This window comes from Hemitrygon akajei, chromosome 2 (genome assembly GCF_048418815.1).
Source record: "Hemitrygon akajei chromosome 2, sHemAka1.3, whole genome shotgun sequence".
Lineage (NCBI taxonomy): Eukaryota > Metazoa > Chordata > Chondrichthyes > Myliobatiformes > Dasyatidae > Hemitrygon > Hemitrygon akajei.
The window spans coordinates 63525408-63541298 of record NC_133125.1 but is presented as its reverse complement, the minus strand read 5'-3'; the positions used below and the strand labels follow the sequence as shown (position 1 = coordinate 63541298).

The 15891-nt window shown below is 40.4% G+C and overlaps 1 protein-coding gene across 3 annotated transcripts in view; it reads right to left on the bottom strand.

Moving 5' to 3' along the window:
* The window catches only part of melk (maternal embryonic leucine zipper kinase), a 93775-nt gene extending 78231 nt beyond the window's left edge, over positions 1 to 15544 (bottom strand). For all 3 annotated transcript variants that reach the window (XM_073023995.1, XM_073023979.1, XM_073023986.1), the window contains exons 1-2: positions 15435 to 15544; positions 3038 to 3119 (exon numbers count right to left, since the gene is read on the bottom strand). In XM_073023995.1, coding sequence (XP_072880096.1) covers positions 3038 to 3098 — 61 coding nt within the window. In that variant the 5' untranslated portion in view covers positions 3099 to 3119; positions 15435 to 15544. The remainder of the gene's footprint in view (positions 1 to 3037; positions 3120 to 15434) is intronic.
* Between the last annotated feature and the right edge of the window lie 347 nt (positions 15545 to 15891).

Here is a 15891-nt window from a genome sequence, read left to right as displayed (position 1 = left end):
GAATTGATTTTAAAATATTGGTATCCATTTTGAGAACAGTGGCGAGGATTCTGATACTGCAGGCATTATTAGTCTTTCACCAATTGTATGAGATTTTCCACAATGCTATCATTTTGGAAATGTTATAAGAAGCAATGAGACTACTATCAAGGACATTTTTAGCTTTCTTAGCAAATGACTTGTGTGTCTAACACTTTTCAAATGCTTCTTTCATCTTCTGGAACTGATTAATACCACAAGTAGCCTTTTCAGGGTGTCTTTTGCAGAAGTGTTCCTGCAATCTTGATGGTTTCATGGCTTCATTAGACAGTACAGTATTACAAATAAGACCATAAGACATAGGAGCAGAATTAGGCCATTTGGCCCATAGAGCCTGCTCCGCAATTCAATCACAGCTGATCCTATTTTTCACTGCTCCTCAATCCTATTTCCCAGTCTTCTCCCCGTAACCTTTGCTGCTGTGTCCAATCAAAAACCTATCAATCTCTACCTTAAATACACCAACAACCTGGCCTCCACAGCTGCACATGGCAACAAATTCCACATATTCCAACAAATAAGACACATGGGGCACCACTGATCTGACAGGAATGGAATAAAACCATACCCTAGATCTGTAACATTGTATTGATGCACTTTCTGTAGTTTCTGTTTCTTAGCAGGATTAGAATTCAAGGCTTCAACGCCTTCAGACTCAGAGATCATGCCATACGTATTTATGTACAAAAATTACATTGACAAGGATTCACACTGGAATCTGAATGTTGGTCAAGATTGAGCTGGTGTTTGGCAAGCTACGTTTATACTATTCCAGTTAGAGCAATTGACCAATCACACAAGATCTCATAATTATAGTGTCATAGTTAAGGTGCTGCTTACCGCCACCCCGAAGAATCTTAAACGCCTTCCCCTATGACTTTTATTTCCCCTCATGCACCCAAAGGACATGCAACTACCCCCTTAGGGGCAGGCGGGTTGGTACCGGCCCCCTTGAGAATCACGAGCAAGATTCTTGAGAAAGTCATTTTCAATCGACTCAATATCTTTCTAACTAAGAACAATATTCTGGAAAATTTTCTGTCAGGTTTTAGAGCAAGCCATAGCATGGAGACAGCCCTCATCAAACTTGCCTGTGACCTTCGGCTCAGCAATGCCAAATTCTTCTAGATCCAAGTGCTGCCTTTGACGCAACTGACCACAACATTCTCCTAAGTCACCTCGGGAACTCGATTGGCCTCTCTGGTAGTGCTCTTAACAGGCTTCAGTCATTTTTTTTTTAAGGACAGAATTATTTGTCTGTCTTAGAGACCAATTTTCTAAGAGATACAATGTATCTTTTGGTGTTACTCAGGAAAGCTATTTTGGTCCCCTTCTCTTCTCCTTATATATGCCCCCTTTAGGAGACATCATTAGAAAGTATAACTTGATATCCACTATTATACAGATGACACATAATTATAGATCTCGGTGGAGTCGGATAATGGTACCACCCTATATTCTCTAACTTGTGGTCTGGCTGCAATAAACAACTGGATGAGCAATAATTTCCTAAAACTAAATGAAGGTAAAACTGAAGTACTTTTGGTTGGTCCAAAAGCCAAAAGTGGTAAACTTAGGAACTTGGTTACCCTTGTAAAATCAGAAGCCTGGGTGTTATTCCCGATTCAGATTTGAATTTTAAATGCCACATAAAGAAAATGACCAGAGCAGCATTTCTACACTTTAAAAATATTGCAAAGATACATTTGTTTGTCATGTAATGATAACAATTAATTCATGCCTTTATATCAAATAGACTAGATTACTGCAATGCACTTTTTACTGGCCTTCAAAAACTATCTATTGACAAACTTCAATTCATTCAGAATGCCACTGCTAGAATTTTAACCAAAACCAGGATGAGGGAACATATCACTCCTGTACTAGCTACTCTGCATTGGCTTCCTGCATATTTTAGAATTGATTTCAAAGTTCTCCTACTTGTTTTTAAAGCTGTCTATGGTCTGGGACCAGATTACACCACAGTATCATTTTCATTTTATAAACCTGCTCAAGTTCTTAGGTCTTCTTCCACCTGTCTCTTAAATTTAAAGAATCACCCTCAAAAGAAAATTGGCAGGTCAACTTTTTCAAACTACGCTCCTAAACTGTGGAATTCAATACCTGAACCTACAGGTATTGCAGACCCAATTGACACTTAAGCGCCAGCTCAAGCCTTATTTATTTAACTTTGCTTTTAACTAACATCTTGATGTCTTTTAATTTCATGGTTCTTTTTATTTTATTTTTATATTTGTATTTTTATCTCATTGTAAAGCTCTTTGAACACTCTGTATGAAAAGTGCTCTATAAATAAAGTTATAAATTATACATTCTACACCACTTCAAGCCATCTTTCCCAAATACATTATCTCACACTTCTAGATTACATTCCTTTTACAACTTCTGTCCTAGTATATTTTGGTTATCAGTCATTGGCTTCTTTTCTTTTGCTTTTATCCTCTCTTGTATGCTCCATGTATCAGGCTAAGATGCAGAACTGGGCACTCCCATTGTTTTCCTAAATGGATGGACATTTCTTCTGAACACTTGCTACCATTTCCTTAAATGCTCCATTCAAACACTGAAACTCCTACAGTGCTTCGCTGATATACACTTAAGTAGCTACTTCACGTCCACTTTTATAAACAAGGCCTTTTGTAGAAGACTGAAAGCCAATAACATTAGACATTTTTTAAAAAGAACACAGGCAAATCTATGTGCTGATCACTTTAAAGCAAAAATAAAATCACCATTTCTCATGCCAACTGAAGGATGATCTTCCTAAATGAAGGATAAATTCAAATATACAGATTGATGAAAAACAATTTTTTAAAAATTGAGAGTAAAAAATAGCATACCAGCATATATTTAACTTTAAAACCTTTCATGTAATACATGTATCAAGGGCAAACCTGCACAAAATTTCTCAAGGCACATTCCAGTGTAAGAAAGTGGCAGAATAATTTTAGAGGCAAATTTAAATAATAAGATATACCTGAACCAATAGTTTCCTGTAATTCATAGTGTTTAAGTAGCTCTTCATTATCAATAGCCATTGTAGACCTTCAAATCTGCACCTGAAATTTAAAAAGCATTTTAGAATAGTTTCACATCTATATTCTACACCAAGGTATCTCAACCAGGATTCCATGGAACTGCCAAGGATTCCGCGAGAGACCATGATCAAAATGAAATAAACAGTTTTTTTGAACTTCACGCAACGCACAATGCTAGCGCTCACAGTGGTAGTTAGTAATTGAGCAGTCTACTACTCTACTGGTGTAGTAAAAAAAATTGGAGGGAAATTTTCATTCCAATGATGGTCTGGTGTGGTGATTTGTGAAGAGGTGTGAGGAGGAAGAGGAGGTTAATGATGAAGAATTATAAAATTCTGAGTCACTTTACTGCACTAGTGCAGCAACGAACACAGTCTTTTTCACAAAACTATACAAATCTGTTTACACAACAAATACACAATCTACAAACAAAGTAGTAGTCAAGATGGCGCTAAATGGCGACTCCTTTGCTTGCATCTTTGGAAACAGTTCTATTTCCATCTTTAATATCTCTATTTTTCCCTTTCAGGGTTCTTTTGAAGACCCTGACCTGGAATTACTTGCTGACTTCAGTTCTTTGTGGGAATGGCACCCGCTCTCAGGGTGTTATGACTGGCTGTTATCCGACGTGCCAAGGGTTCGGCCTAAGAGTTCAGTTCGCCTTTGGAGGCCTAGGATCTTGGGGCTCTGGCGATGGGCAGATCAAAGGTCAGTGTCCCGGACCGGTATGTCACGGGAGCTGGAAGATCTTTGGCTGTGTGCCCAGAGACCCAAGATCTTTGGGCACAGAGCTCAGAAAAAGTGACGCAACTGACCTTTGACATCGTGAACCAGCAAGTTGTTTATTAGGTCTCCGCTCTTGCTGTGAAATGGAGACATTTCTTTCTCCCTTATTAGGGAGAGGGGGAGGGACAAAGACGAACGAGCCTGTGGTATGCCAAATGCAGGGTAAACACGTAATCTTTGGAGTACTGCAAGTTTGTGTCTTTGCTGTTGCTTTTGCTGCACATTTGAGTGCTCGGTGGCGGGTGCCAATGCTTTTTTTGCCTGTGGGGAAGGGGGTTCGTTGCTTACTGCCACTTACGGGCAGGAGGGGAGTTGGGGGGAGACTTTGGGGTTCTCACATTTAACTGTCATTCATGCTTTGGGGCACTCCTGTTTTCATGGATGGTTGCGAAGAAAAAGCTTTTCAGGATTTATATTGTATACATTTCTCTGACATTAAATGTACCTTCGAAGTATTTACAAGACAGTGAATACATTCAAATTAAAATGTGATTATTACTATTTATATAACAGTCAATTCCCTTGGGGGGTGGGCACCACTCTCGGAGATCCCCCACGGTACCCACTGTGACCGCATACTCCCTCTCCAAGGACAGCCGGACATGAACATATCTTTGGAAGAGGGGCAGGCAGTCGGACCCGGGCAGAGTCCTCGACTTTCCGCCACCTGGACCCATGAATGGCCATCTTGGCCAGGCCCACAGCAAGACCACCAGGAGATCTGCCTCGCGTGCTATCCAGAGGCCTGGGTCTGATGAGTATATCCATCCCGTCGGGTGGTGGTGCAGCCGGAACCCTTCCACTTCCCTGAGCACCTTCGACACCTAGGGTGATAGGATGGGGACCAGTCCCCTCGCAACTAGATCACCAGAAGCACTCAGTCAGGATAAGACTAACCCCATACCCTCAACAGCTCTCGTTAAAAGTGAGGCAGTTCCCTCAAAGCACCACAACTGATGCTGCCTATTGGAAGCTGCACATCCTCCTGCAGGCAATGTCCCCAGTGGAGAAAGTGTGTCGCCAGTGCATGCCATCTTGGGGTGATCGCTACACAGGCATCTCTGCAGGGTCCTGAGGTGAAGAGGCACCAGCTAGGTGCGCACACACATCGATGACCGACCGCCCCTCACAATCGGAGGACTGAGGACTGCAGCAAAGACCCAGTGCTTCCTGTTGTCATCCACCAGCCTCTTCTGGGACCTGGAGTCAAAATCGGTGGGTGGGACTAATGTAATCAGCCGATACCATATCTTTACAATGAAAGACACTTATCAATGGTGATCCAAGTTGTCCTATTCTATTGTGTCTAGTCTGTGACAAACAGCTTACTAATTGGAGCAAAGGTTCCAGCAAAATTGAAAAGACACTGAACTACAAATCAGTTATATGACACATAAAGAGCTGATTATTTTAAACAACTATTAGAATCTCAAAACAAACAGTTTAAAGCTTTTAAAAATAAAGTCACAGTCAGTAAAACGATTCAGAAAACAAGTGTACAATGTACTGTGTATGTTAATCAAAATGGCTTCTTTGGTTTGCTAGAGTAGGAATGCTTTTATGTTTGATAAGTGTTTTCTCTTGCAGTTGTTTAGCTTTGGACTTGCTGATATGGGGATTGTATTCATTTTTTAACCAATGGGGAATGTTATTTTGTCTTGTGAGGCTGGAAGCTTGGGGGTTTCGCGCTCTTTTCAGGGGAGGTGGGAAGAAGACGCCGAGGAAGGTGGACGTGCGCTGCACTGGTCGGTCGACCACCGGGAGTGGTCCCAGGTGCGAGGATGTGGAGGTCGGAGTAAAGTGACGAGGGGTCACATGATTCGATGGTTGAGCTCCAACGATGTGCACTAAACTGACTGAACTTTGATAAATTGGCGCCTTTTACTTTATTTTCTTTTCCTTCATATATACTGTATTGCATAGTACTCTTTTAGTTTTAGTAAAATCTTTAAAGTGTATTCCATAACGGTATCTGGTGTGAGTTTGATATTGTGTGTGTACACGTGGCATAAACTTGATTCTCACAGCACCTGCGTGTACGGGAGGTGGGGTTGGTGAGTGGCTGGATCTCCTTTTCCCCTAGACATATACCAGCCTGTTGGGTAAGTGTTACACAAGTTATTTAATAGCTTCAAGACCAGTTCACTTGAGAATGTTTTTAAAAATTATGTGAAAACCTGGACAAAGAACACACCAGTCTCCTGCTACATACAGAAATCTGATGGCTTTTCAGAGGAAGAGTTCTCAAAGGGTGTTTGAGCTGACAGGTGAATTGCAGGAGTACTTCCAGGAAAACAGTAGGTGAGATTTTGCTGAGTGCTCTGAAGATGAAGAATAGCTACAGAAACCAGCCTACTAAACAGATATTTTTCATCATATGAACCAGCTGAACAAGTCTCTGCAAGGCCCTGGAGATAATGTTTTGACGTCAAGTGACAAGATTCTTGGATTTAAAAGGAAACTGAATCTTTGGAAAAATAATGGTGCAAAAGGAAATCTTGAAATGTTTCCACTGCTGCTCGGGCTTGAGCATGAGGAAGGATAGTCAAAAGTCTTGAGTCTTATTGAAAACCACCTGGAAGAACTGCAGAACAAAATTGGACAGTATTTTTCCTCCTTTTCAACACAAGTGTATGACTGGGTGAGGGACCTCTGACTCTACTGCTCAGCCCAAGAACTTGACTTTGAGAGGAGGAAGAACTTTGTGAGGTGCACTCTGATCATGCACTCAAGACCAGATTTACTGACCTGTCCCTGAACAAGTTCTGGATTTCTGTGAAAGAGTACCATGCCAATCATAGGAAAGCAATAAATATTTTGCTGCAGTTCTCGACTCTTAAATGTGTGAGCAAGCTTTTTCTTGTTTAACAAGCATCAACAGCAAGGATAGAAGTTGTCTCATTTCAGATGAAGGTGAAATCTGTGTGTGCTTATCTCAAGTTTGACCCAGAATTGATAAATTTATTATATTTGCCTTATGAGATTTTAAAATTTATGAAAGGAAGAAATAGTAATTGCAAGAAAAGTAAGCCAAGCTTAACTACCTGATACCCCTGCCCCAAGGCAGGCTGGCTAAAAATTCATTCTCTGCTCAAAAGGACATTGACAATTATTCTTGGATTATTATATCTGCAACTTACCAACCACGTTAGTGTACCGTGAGCTCCAGATATAATAATTTTTATTATTCAGGACTCCCCGAGACCTGAAATTATTTCAAAGGTTCCTTCAGGGGAAAAAGGTTGCGAAAGGCTGTTCTACACATTACAGGTTGTCAATATCTAAAGGAAGACTATAGGAAAAATGGACAGAATCTTTTAGAAGCCACTTTATTTTTCACGATAAGAGATTAACCACATAATTAACATTTAATTGATTTTAAATAAATGTTTTATCTGCTCTGAATGCAGTTTGCACCCATATTCTCTCAGATGAAAATATTAATGCAAAGTGAACACAAATAAATGATAACTGAACAATTAGTGTTACTACAACAATAAATACTAATGTTTTAATGTAGGTACTATATCACGTTAAAAGGAGCATTAGAGACAGAAATGCAAAATTTTCAGAATCAGATTTAATATCATTGGCATAATTATGAAATTTGTCTTTTTGTGGCAGCATTACAGTGTAATACATAATAAAAATCTACAAATTTCTATAATACATAAAACTTAAATAAGTAGTGTAAAAGGGAAGGAAAAAGTAGTGAGGTAGTGTACATGGATCTACTGTCCCTTCAGAAATTTGATGGTAGAGTGCAGAAGCAGTTTCTAAAACATTGAGTGAGTTTTCCAGCTTGTGTACTTCCTTCTTGATGGTAGCAATGAGAAGAGGGCATGTCCTGGTTGATGGGGGTCCTTAATGATGGATACCACAATTTTGAGGCATCGCCTTTTGAAGATGTTCTCAATGCTGGGGAGCACAATGCCCATGATGGAGCTGGCTGAGTTTGCAACTTGTTGCATCTTTTTCCGATCCGTTTTAGTGGCCCCTCCAGACAGTGATGCAACCAGTTAGAATGCTCTGTAGGAATTTTTGAGAGTCTGGTGACATACCAAATCTTCTCAAACTCCTAATGAAACAGAGCTGTTGTGCCTTCTTTGTAAGTACATCAATATATTGGACCCAAGATAAATCCTCAGAGATGCAGACACCCAAGAACTTGAAACAGCTCACCCTTTGCCCTATTGATCTCTCAAAGAGGATTGGTGTTTTTCCTCAATTTTCCCTTCCTAAAGTCCACAATCAATCCCCTGGTCTTACTGACATTGAGTGTCAGTTAATCCATCTTATCTTTGCATTCCTCCCCCCCCCCCCCACTATCAGAAATTCTGCCAAAAATAGTTGCATCATGGACAAATTTATAGATGGTGTTTGAGCTGTGCCTAGCCACTCAGTCATGAATGTAGAGAGATTAGCGCAGTGGGCTAAGCACGCATCCTTGAGGTGCACCAGTGTTGACTGTCAATAAGGAGATGTTACTTTTGATCTGCACTGACTGTGTTCTCCTGATGAGGAATTCAAAGATCCATTTTCAAAGGGAGAGGTACAGAGGTCTAGAGGATGTAGCCAGGGTCAGAGATTTTAGTTTTTCCAGAATGATTAGCCAAGCTGGAGTTGTTTATTCTTGAAACAAATAAAATTCTGAGAAAGATAGCCACAAGGGGAACAGTATCTTGCAAATTCCATAGTTCACATGGCTTCCTTCCATGCTATAATAATTCAATGACAGACAGTCCCTTCAGATGTGTACCATTCCCCTTAGTGATGTACTTGGAGGTCATCCTTAACGTCTGTAAAATTGAACACAAGTTAGTAGAAACTCTAATGGATTTATTCCTCAGCAACTTAACAATGTACCCGCAAGAATCCCTTCAAAAAGCAAACAATTACTCCCTGTTTTTGGCATGATATTCCAGATAATGTAATGGAGATCAGAATGAAAATCCTGGGTGTAATAGGAAGAGAATAGCAGACAAGAGAAATTTCTTTGCGATTAGAATTACAAGGATTTAGAATTCTCTTTCCAGGTTTCCTAGACAGGCCAAAAATTACATTAATATTCAAAATCAGTTTGTATCAAGGAACATTGCTGAAAAGATACAAGAATAAGGTAAGCAAATGTATTTTAACCTATTTCATTGAATTTGGGTGACTGTTGTACTGTATGGACTAAGCAATGCATTTCTGTATTATGAGAGAAGTGTATTTATCCTGGAATTCAGAAAATATAGATTAAACAGGAGATCTGGGAAAGGACAGCTATGACAATAGATTTACTAGATACTGTGGAGGAAGTGCAGGTCGTATTCAAAATCAGAGGATGAAAAATGCCAACTGTATAGCAAATACTTAGTGCAAATAATAAAAATGATTACCAGGTACAAATGTATGGACTAATTATATCCAACAAATAAAAGACTGACCATTTATGCAACGGCAAAATCAGAGGGATTTGGGAAGCACTTAGAGAGCAGGCGGGAAAAAACTACGGAACAAACGTTGTATCATGTCCTCCTGGTGTCCATCCTCCTTGCCCTTCTTCCATGATCCACTCTCCTCGATCAAATTCCTTCTTCTTCAGCCCTTTACCTTTCTCACCCATCAGGCTTCAACTATCACCTTCAAGCTTGTCCTCATTTCCCCTCCCCCCCCCACCTCTTATCCTGCATCTTCCACCTTCCTTTCCAGTCCTGATGTAAGGATTAGCCTAAAATGTTGATTGCTTATTCACTTTCATAGATGATGCCTGATGTGTTGCGCTCCTCCAGCATTTTGTGGGTGTTGCTCTGGCATCACCCCATGTTTCATTTCACCTGTCTCATTATTAGCAAAACATACAAAATAGAGACTTCCCCAGCCTTCCACATTACGCTTTTGGAACTTCAAGCCCCACTTTACCTCCACCCTTTCCTTATCTACACAGCAGCCTTCAATTACGTTATCTACAGATATGGAATTGGCTTCTGCACACAGTTCTATCATCCTTCAATACTCTACAGCCATTTGCTAATTTTATGCATAATCTTAGGAAAAATACAACTCATCCAATTCCAAATTGTGACTGCTTTCCTTGTGTCAGACATGAAACCTTCATTCATCTTGTCACTTCCAAATATAAATATTTTGATGTTTGCTGTGGTTCATTTTGTTGTGCATCTTTCATAAATTATAAATTGCATAGAGATGTTGGAGAGATAATTTCTCACAATAACTTTGGGAGAATACAATTATTTGTATCTTATTGTTGGAGACATTTCAGAACTGCGGCAGGGATGAACTTCTGGCAGTATCTCCAATCAAGTTCTGTGGAGAGGTGGACAGAGATTTAGGAAAGAATGGCACATTCAGGGCATTAAATTACAATCACTCAGAGATTCTAATGCTTCCACTAACAGAATACCAGCATTTGACTTTCTGAAAATCTCTGCTGTCAGAGTTGTTTCAACACTCAAATCTCTACATTGAGGTTCACTGATCACTAGACAAACAATGTTTTGTAAGGCAAGTATAATGATGCTTTATACAAGCGTCTCTCAAGTGGTTGTTGCAGCCAGAGGAGGTAGCAGGGATAATCTCCCACTACCTATGAAATGCGCCCAGTAGCATGTGTCTCAAGTAGCCACTGACAACTAAGTCAAGCTTCTGATCTTCATGTGGGGCTTAGTTACTGAGCCCAGCAGAAATGTTTCTACTGAAGGAGAAGATGCAAAGGCAGGTTACTCGAGCCTTAAAACCAGTTGCTTTGAACAAATGGGGCTCATCAGCTATGACTGACAGCTCACCTAGAAGGGAAACTCTGATCTCAAACCTCTGCTGCTTTGCAGCTATAAACACTCACGGGGAAGGCTTCAGGAGTAAACCCCAAGGAAATATCTGGAGCTGGAGTCCCTAAGTCAGTCCTATATTGAATTCAACATCGACTAGCAACTCCTGCAACACCAATGGTTCCAAACTGTATTAGTTTCTGCCATTCCTTTGGATTTATCAGCTCCATGGAGAGCGTGAGCTTGCTTCATGGGCAACAGCTTGCTCTACGTACCATACGGTCCTGGCTTGCGTACTGGTATGCATATCATGTAGCCAGCTGGGATGCAACATCTCATGGTCAACTCCAGCCAGAGGGTCTCAGTCTCAAGTGACCAGTGCGACAAGCTATGTTCATTTGTGAACAAACCCTTTCATGGGCAAGAACTGCCACACCAAATTTCAAATCATGTCGGTATTATGATCATGTGCATGCAAGAGTCTGCACCGCTGAATTCAAAACAAAACCCTGATACATTGTCACTTAACTTGCGAGAAGCAAGCACATAAATCTCACCGAAGTTTTCAGAGAATGACTCTTCCGAGTTTGTTAATGTCCATTTGGTAAAATATTTGGATACCTCAGGATAGAGCATTGCTGCAGTTTGAAGTAATTACACATTTTCAAAGAAGGCCCAGTGAAACCACATCCGTTGCTGTAAATCTTGAACAACATAATCTCCATATTTAAAAAAAGGTGGAGGCTCAAGGAGTGAACTTCAAAACAAAAAACCCCCACAAAATCCTTGGCTTTGCAACAAGGCAGAGAAAATGGGAAGCAACAAAAGAACTGGAGAAAACTTTGCCTATACTCTGGCTCCTTTCATTACCTGAAGATATCTAATATGAAACTAGATTACTTTCAAATCAAAATGTAATCATGTTCTACATCACTGTGATTTTGCATGGCAAGATAACACATGGCTAGATTATGTTTTAGCAATCCAATACCGTGAAATATTTTGAACACAGGAAAGTAGGAGCCTTGAAGTCTGCCCCACTAATCAGTACATTTACAGCTGATCTACTCCTTTTCCTTATCAGAATTCCATAGTGTAAATCTTCCTTACCTCCACATTAAACACTTCTAATGATCTAGTCTCCACAATTCTTTGGGTCAAAGAATTGCAGAGATTCAACTCTCTACTAGAAGAAAATTTTTACATGCGTCTTTTTTAAAATACTGGCCCCTTATCTTGAAGGCATACCCCTTGATGTGACATCTTCCAACGTGAAAATATTTCAACATCTTCTTTGTGCTTCAAGTAAGATCATATCTTATTCTTCTACACTGCTAATTTTATAAACCAAACCTGTTTATCCTCTTGAAGGGACAATCCTGAATGAAGAGAATTAGCCTGATTAACTTTTGGACGGCTACCAATGCTTTCATAGAAGACCAAAACTGTGTGCAGTACTCCAGATATGGGCTCACCAACTCCCTGTATAATTGTAACAAAACTTCTCAATTTATAAATTCCAACGAATTTGCGATAAAGGCTAATATGTCATTCACAAACACAAAATGTTGGAGGAATTTAGCAAGACTGGCAGCATCAATAGAGGAAATAAACCACAATGTTTCAGGATGATACCATTTATCAGGAGTAGAAAGGAAGAGGGCAGAAGCTATAATAAGGTGGGAGGAGGGGATGGAGTAGAAGTAAGCAGATAGGTGCAAACAGATGAGGGGGAAGGTGCATGGTTAGGTGAGGGATCCTCTAGTTCCACTCCTTCTTCCCTTTCTTCCATGGTCCACTGTCCTCTCATGTTAGATTCCTCCTTTTTCAACCCTTTACCACTTCCACCTTGTGGTAAACCATGTATATCTGTCTGGACACGCCCCTCTGCTGACTGCTCCTGTGGCTCCTCTCACAGACCCCTGGATAAAGGTGATTGGGGCACTGCTCCTCCCTCAGTCATCCAGCATGGACGTGCTCCGTTTTACTGCTAATAAAAACCTTTCAGTATTTACTCTACTTCCAGTCTTTTGGAGTTATTGATAGTGCATCACACCTATTCCCTCCCTGCTTCTTACTTTGTCAGCCTTCCTCCACCACCCTCACACACACTTCCCCCTACCTGCCCTCTCTGCTCTGGCACATACACTTGGAAAAATCCTACAGCCTGCTCTAGTGTACAAGTTTGCCAGGGTATAATTTTTTTTTCTCAAAAAAACAAAGCCAATCCAAACCTAACCCAAACTCATAGTTTTATTGATAATTTGACACGTAGGACCAATTAAATTTGGTCAACAGCCAGGCTCATATCAGAACTAGAACCTGATTGCAAGCACCCATTTCCCCCAATTCGTGCCTATTCATTTAAAGAAGCTTATCCAATATTCTACATGCTGTTCACGTTAGATTCATTCAGTCAGACTCTTTAACTCTGGTCCTGTTGGTCCTACCAGTCGCATTGCAACATATTCAGAATGGTCCAAATCATGCACAATATTAATTACACTGACCCACACTTCTGGTCAACTCAGATCACATCTTATTTTTATATCTGTGCTGGTGGCTTGCTGCACAACATATGGATTAGGGAAAGAACCACCCCAGTTCGGTAGTTTTCACAGCACTTCGCTACAAGTTTTATCTTCAGGCGGGGCCCTCATTTCCCAGCTGTCACTCTGTGTTCCTTCCAGGCTTGTCAGTGCATGAAACCACCATCCTGTGTCTGGCATACTCAAATCAGCATTCAGAATGCACTAACATGGCACATTCAGATTCATGTCTGGAGCAGCATCAGTAATTATTGATTTTAGTCTCATGTTCTTCATTAGGAAACTATGGCAACTGGCTATCTTTAACTCATCCATGTTCACCCTACCCTCGCTGCTTTCAATCTACATCAGCTTGCCCATTCTTGATCCTCAGCCTAGTAGACCAACAGGCTAGCAGTAGCAGGTCCTGTTCCTAGATATCAAAAAAGGTACTGATGCATTCCCCTAGCATTCTCCACACCTGAAAAGATCACAGCAGACCTTCTAATGATCTCAACTTTATTTACAATAAGACTTAAACTGGTCCAGATCAGAACCAAACCTGGAGATAATACATGCCTCACCCCAAAAACCAACCTGACATGACCGAGTACATAAAGTGAAGTCCTGTCTCAAGTGGCAAGACCCCACTCCAGGTTAGACTGGTGCAAGATTTACAACACCACTCACATTAATGGAAAATTGACATTGTAAGTAAGTTCATTCAAAAATCTTTTGTCTCATGTTCAATCATTTGAATAAGTGTTAAAGTTTTTCCTTTCATTGTTAAAGTAATAACCACAGGTAAATTGGTTTATTCTTGTCACAAGTATTGAAGTATACTGTAGTGAAAAGCTTGTCTTGCATACAGATCAATTCATTATGGAGTGTGTTGACATGACATAGTACAAGGTAAAATAACAGCATGCAGGATGAAATTCAAAGTAAATTTATTAGTGAAATACTTCTATGTTACCATAAATAACCCTGAGATTCGTTTTCTTGGGGGCATACACAATAAAGTCAAGAAATACAATAGAATCAATGAAAGATCACATGAAAGACAAGCAACTAATGTACAAAAGACAACAAACTATGCAAGTATAACAAATGATAATAAATAAGCAAATAAGAACCTTCAAGGGTCCTTGAAAGTGAGTGGGGGGGGGGGGGGTGTTGGGGAAGAACTGAGAGTGTGCAGAGTCTTTACTTGTATTGGCTGCTTTACACGGGCAGCAAGAAGAGTACATGAAGTCAATGGAAGGGAGATTGGTTACCATGATGCATCCACAACTCTGCACTTTCTTGTAGTCACAGCCATGTTTTAGTCATTTCCTTTTCAATATTTAAATTTTCTAAACATTCTGAATGTTTTATACTCAAGTTTGTTTTAAATGGGAAAATAAGTTGTGAAGAGATTAAAGATCAACATGAAAGACAGGAAATAAAGTTGAAGTACAATTAGTTAGGAAAGCAAATGGAATTGTAGCCTTTATTGTAAAGAGAATGCTACATGAAGTACCAAAAGACCATATCAGTGTTCTGTGTACCCTTATGGATAATAAAAGGATACTCATATGCAGGAGGGAGTTCAGAGAAATTTCACTATATTAGATTCTAGAAATGAAGGGCCAAGCAGTAAAGTCTTTTCATCATTGGTATTTCAAAGAGTAACAGATAACCTTATGGAAAAGCACCTGATTATTCAGTATAGAGTTTATGGGGGAATTGCAAGCTGCAGAAGCGAATGATAAGCTCGTTCAGCAAAATCTGGGCCATCAGACCAGCATTTTACCCATCCTCCTCTTTATGTCACACGAGATTCCAACGTTAGGAGTGAAAATTCCTGGTATTTTATCATCAATTAATCGCTATAACGAACGAAAGTCACTATAAAGACTAGAGTGACAACACTCCAAAGAAACCAATTGACTCTGAAGTTACTTCAAGGAAAGCTGTTACATAATTGGAAGCTGTTTTTCAGACACCTTCATCTGTTATCTCCAAATAATAAATGTTTCCTTCAGCCAGTTTAAAGTTTGGGTGAGAGCAAGCCAAATACAGTAATCGAAAATACAAAAAAAGATATGCTGAAAATTTGAAGTAAAAAGTACTTAAAAAATTCAAGTCAAGCAAAAAATCTACGGGGGGAACAGGGTTAATGTTTTCGATCAACGGCCGTTTTTATTGGAAATGTGTCTCAGTCCCCAAAAGAACCGAGAGATAAGATAGGTCTACATTCTCCCTACCTTGTCTTGGCAGAACTCTGATCTCCCGTCCCGTCCCGTCCTGAGCTGAGACTCGGCTTTATTTTTAAAATCGCTCGAGCCCAACGATCAAATTTCCCTCCTTCGAACACAACTTCCTGTCCGAGCCAGACGGGCCAATCAGATGCGGGCCGATGTGCACACTGGGCGTACGGGCGTTGCTAGAGGGCTCGGCCCGGTTCGGCCCGGCTCGGCTCGGCTCGGCTCGGCGACCGTCGGTTCGGTCTTTGGTGGGTAGGGTCGCAAAGTCATTTAACAGATGCGAGCCCCAGTAGAAGGTGAAGTAGAGGCACAATATCCTTCCTTCCTCCTTCTCATTTCCTACTGATGATTTACCACGGCTTCCCTGTTCTCTTTCACGTAGAAACAGTTTAGCTGATTGCACTGCAGTTTTTACTTCGCATTTCATAATTTACCGAAAATAGAAGAGAAAGATTAG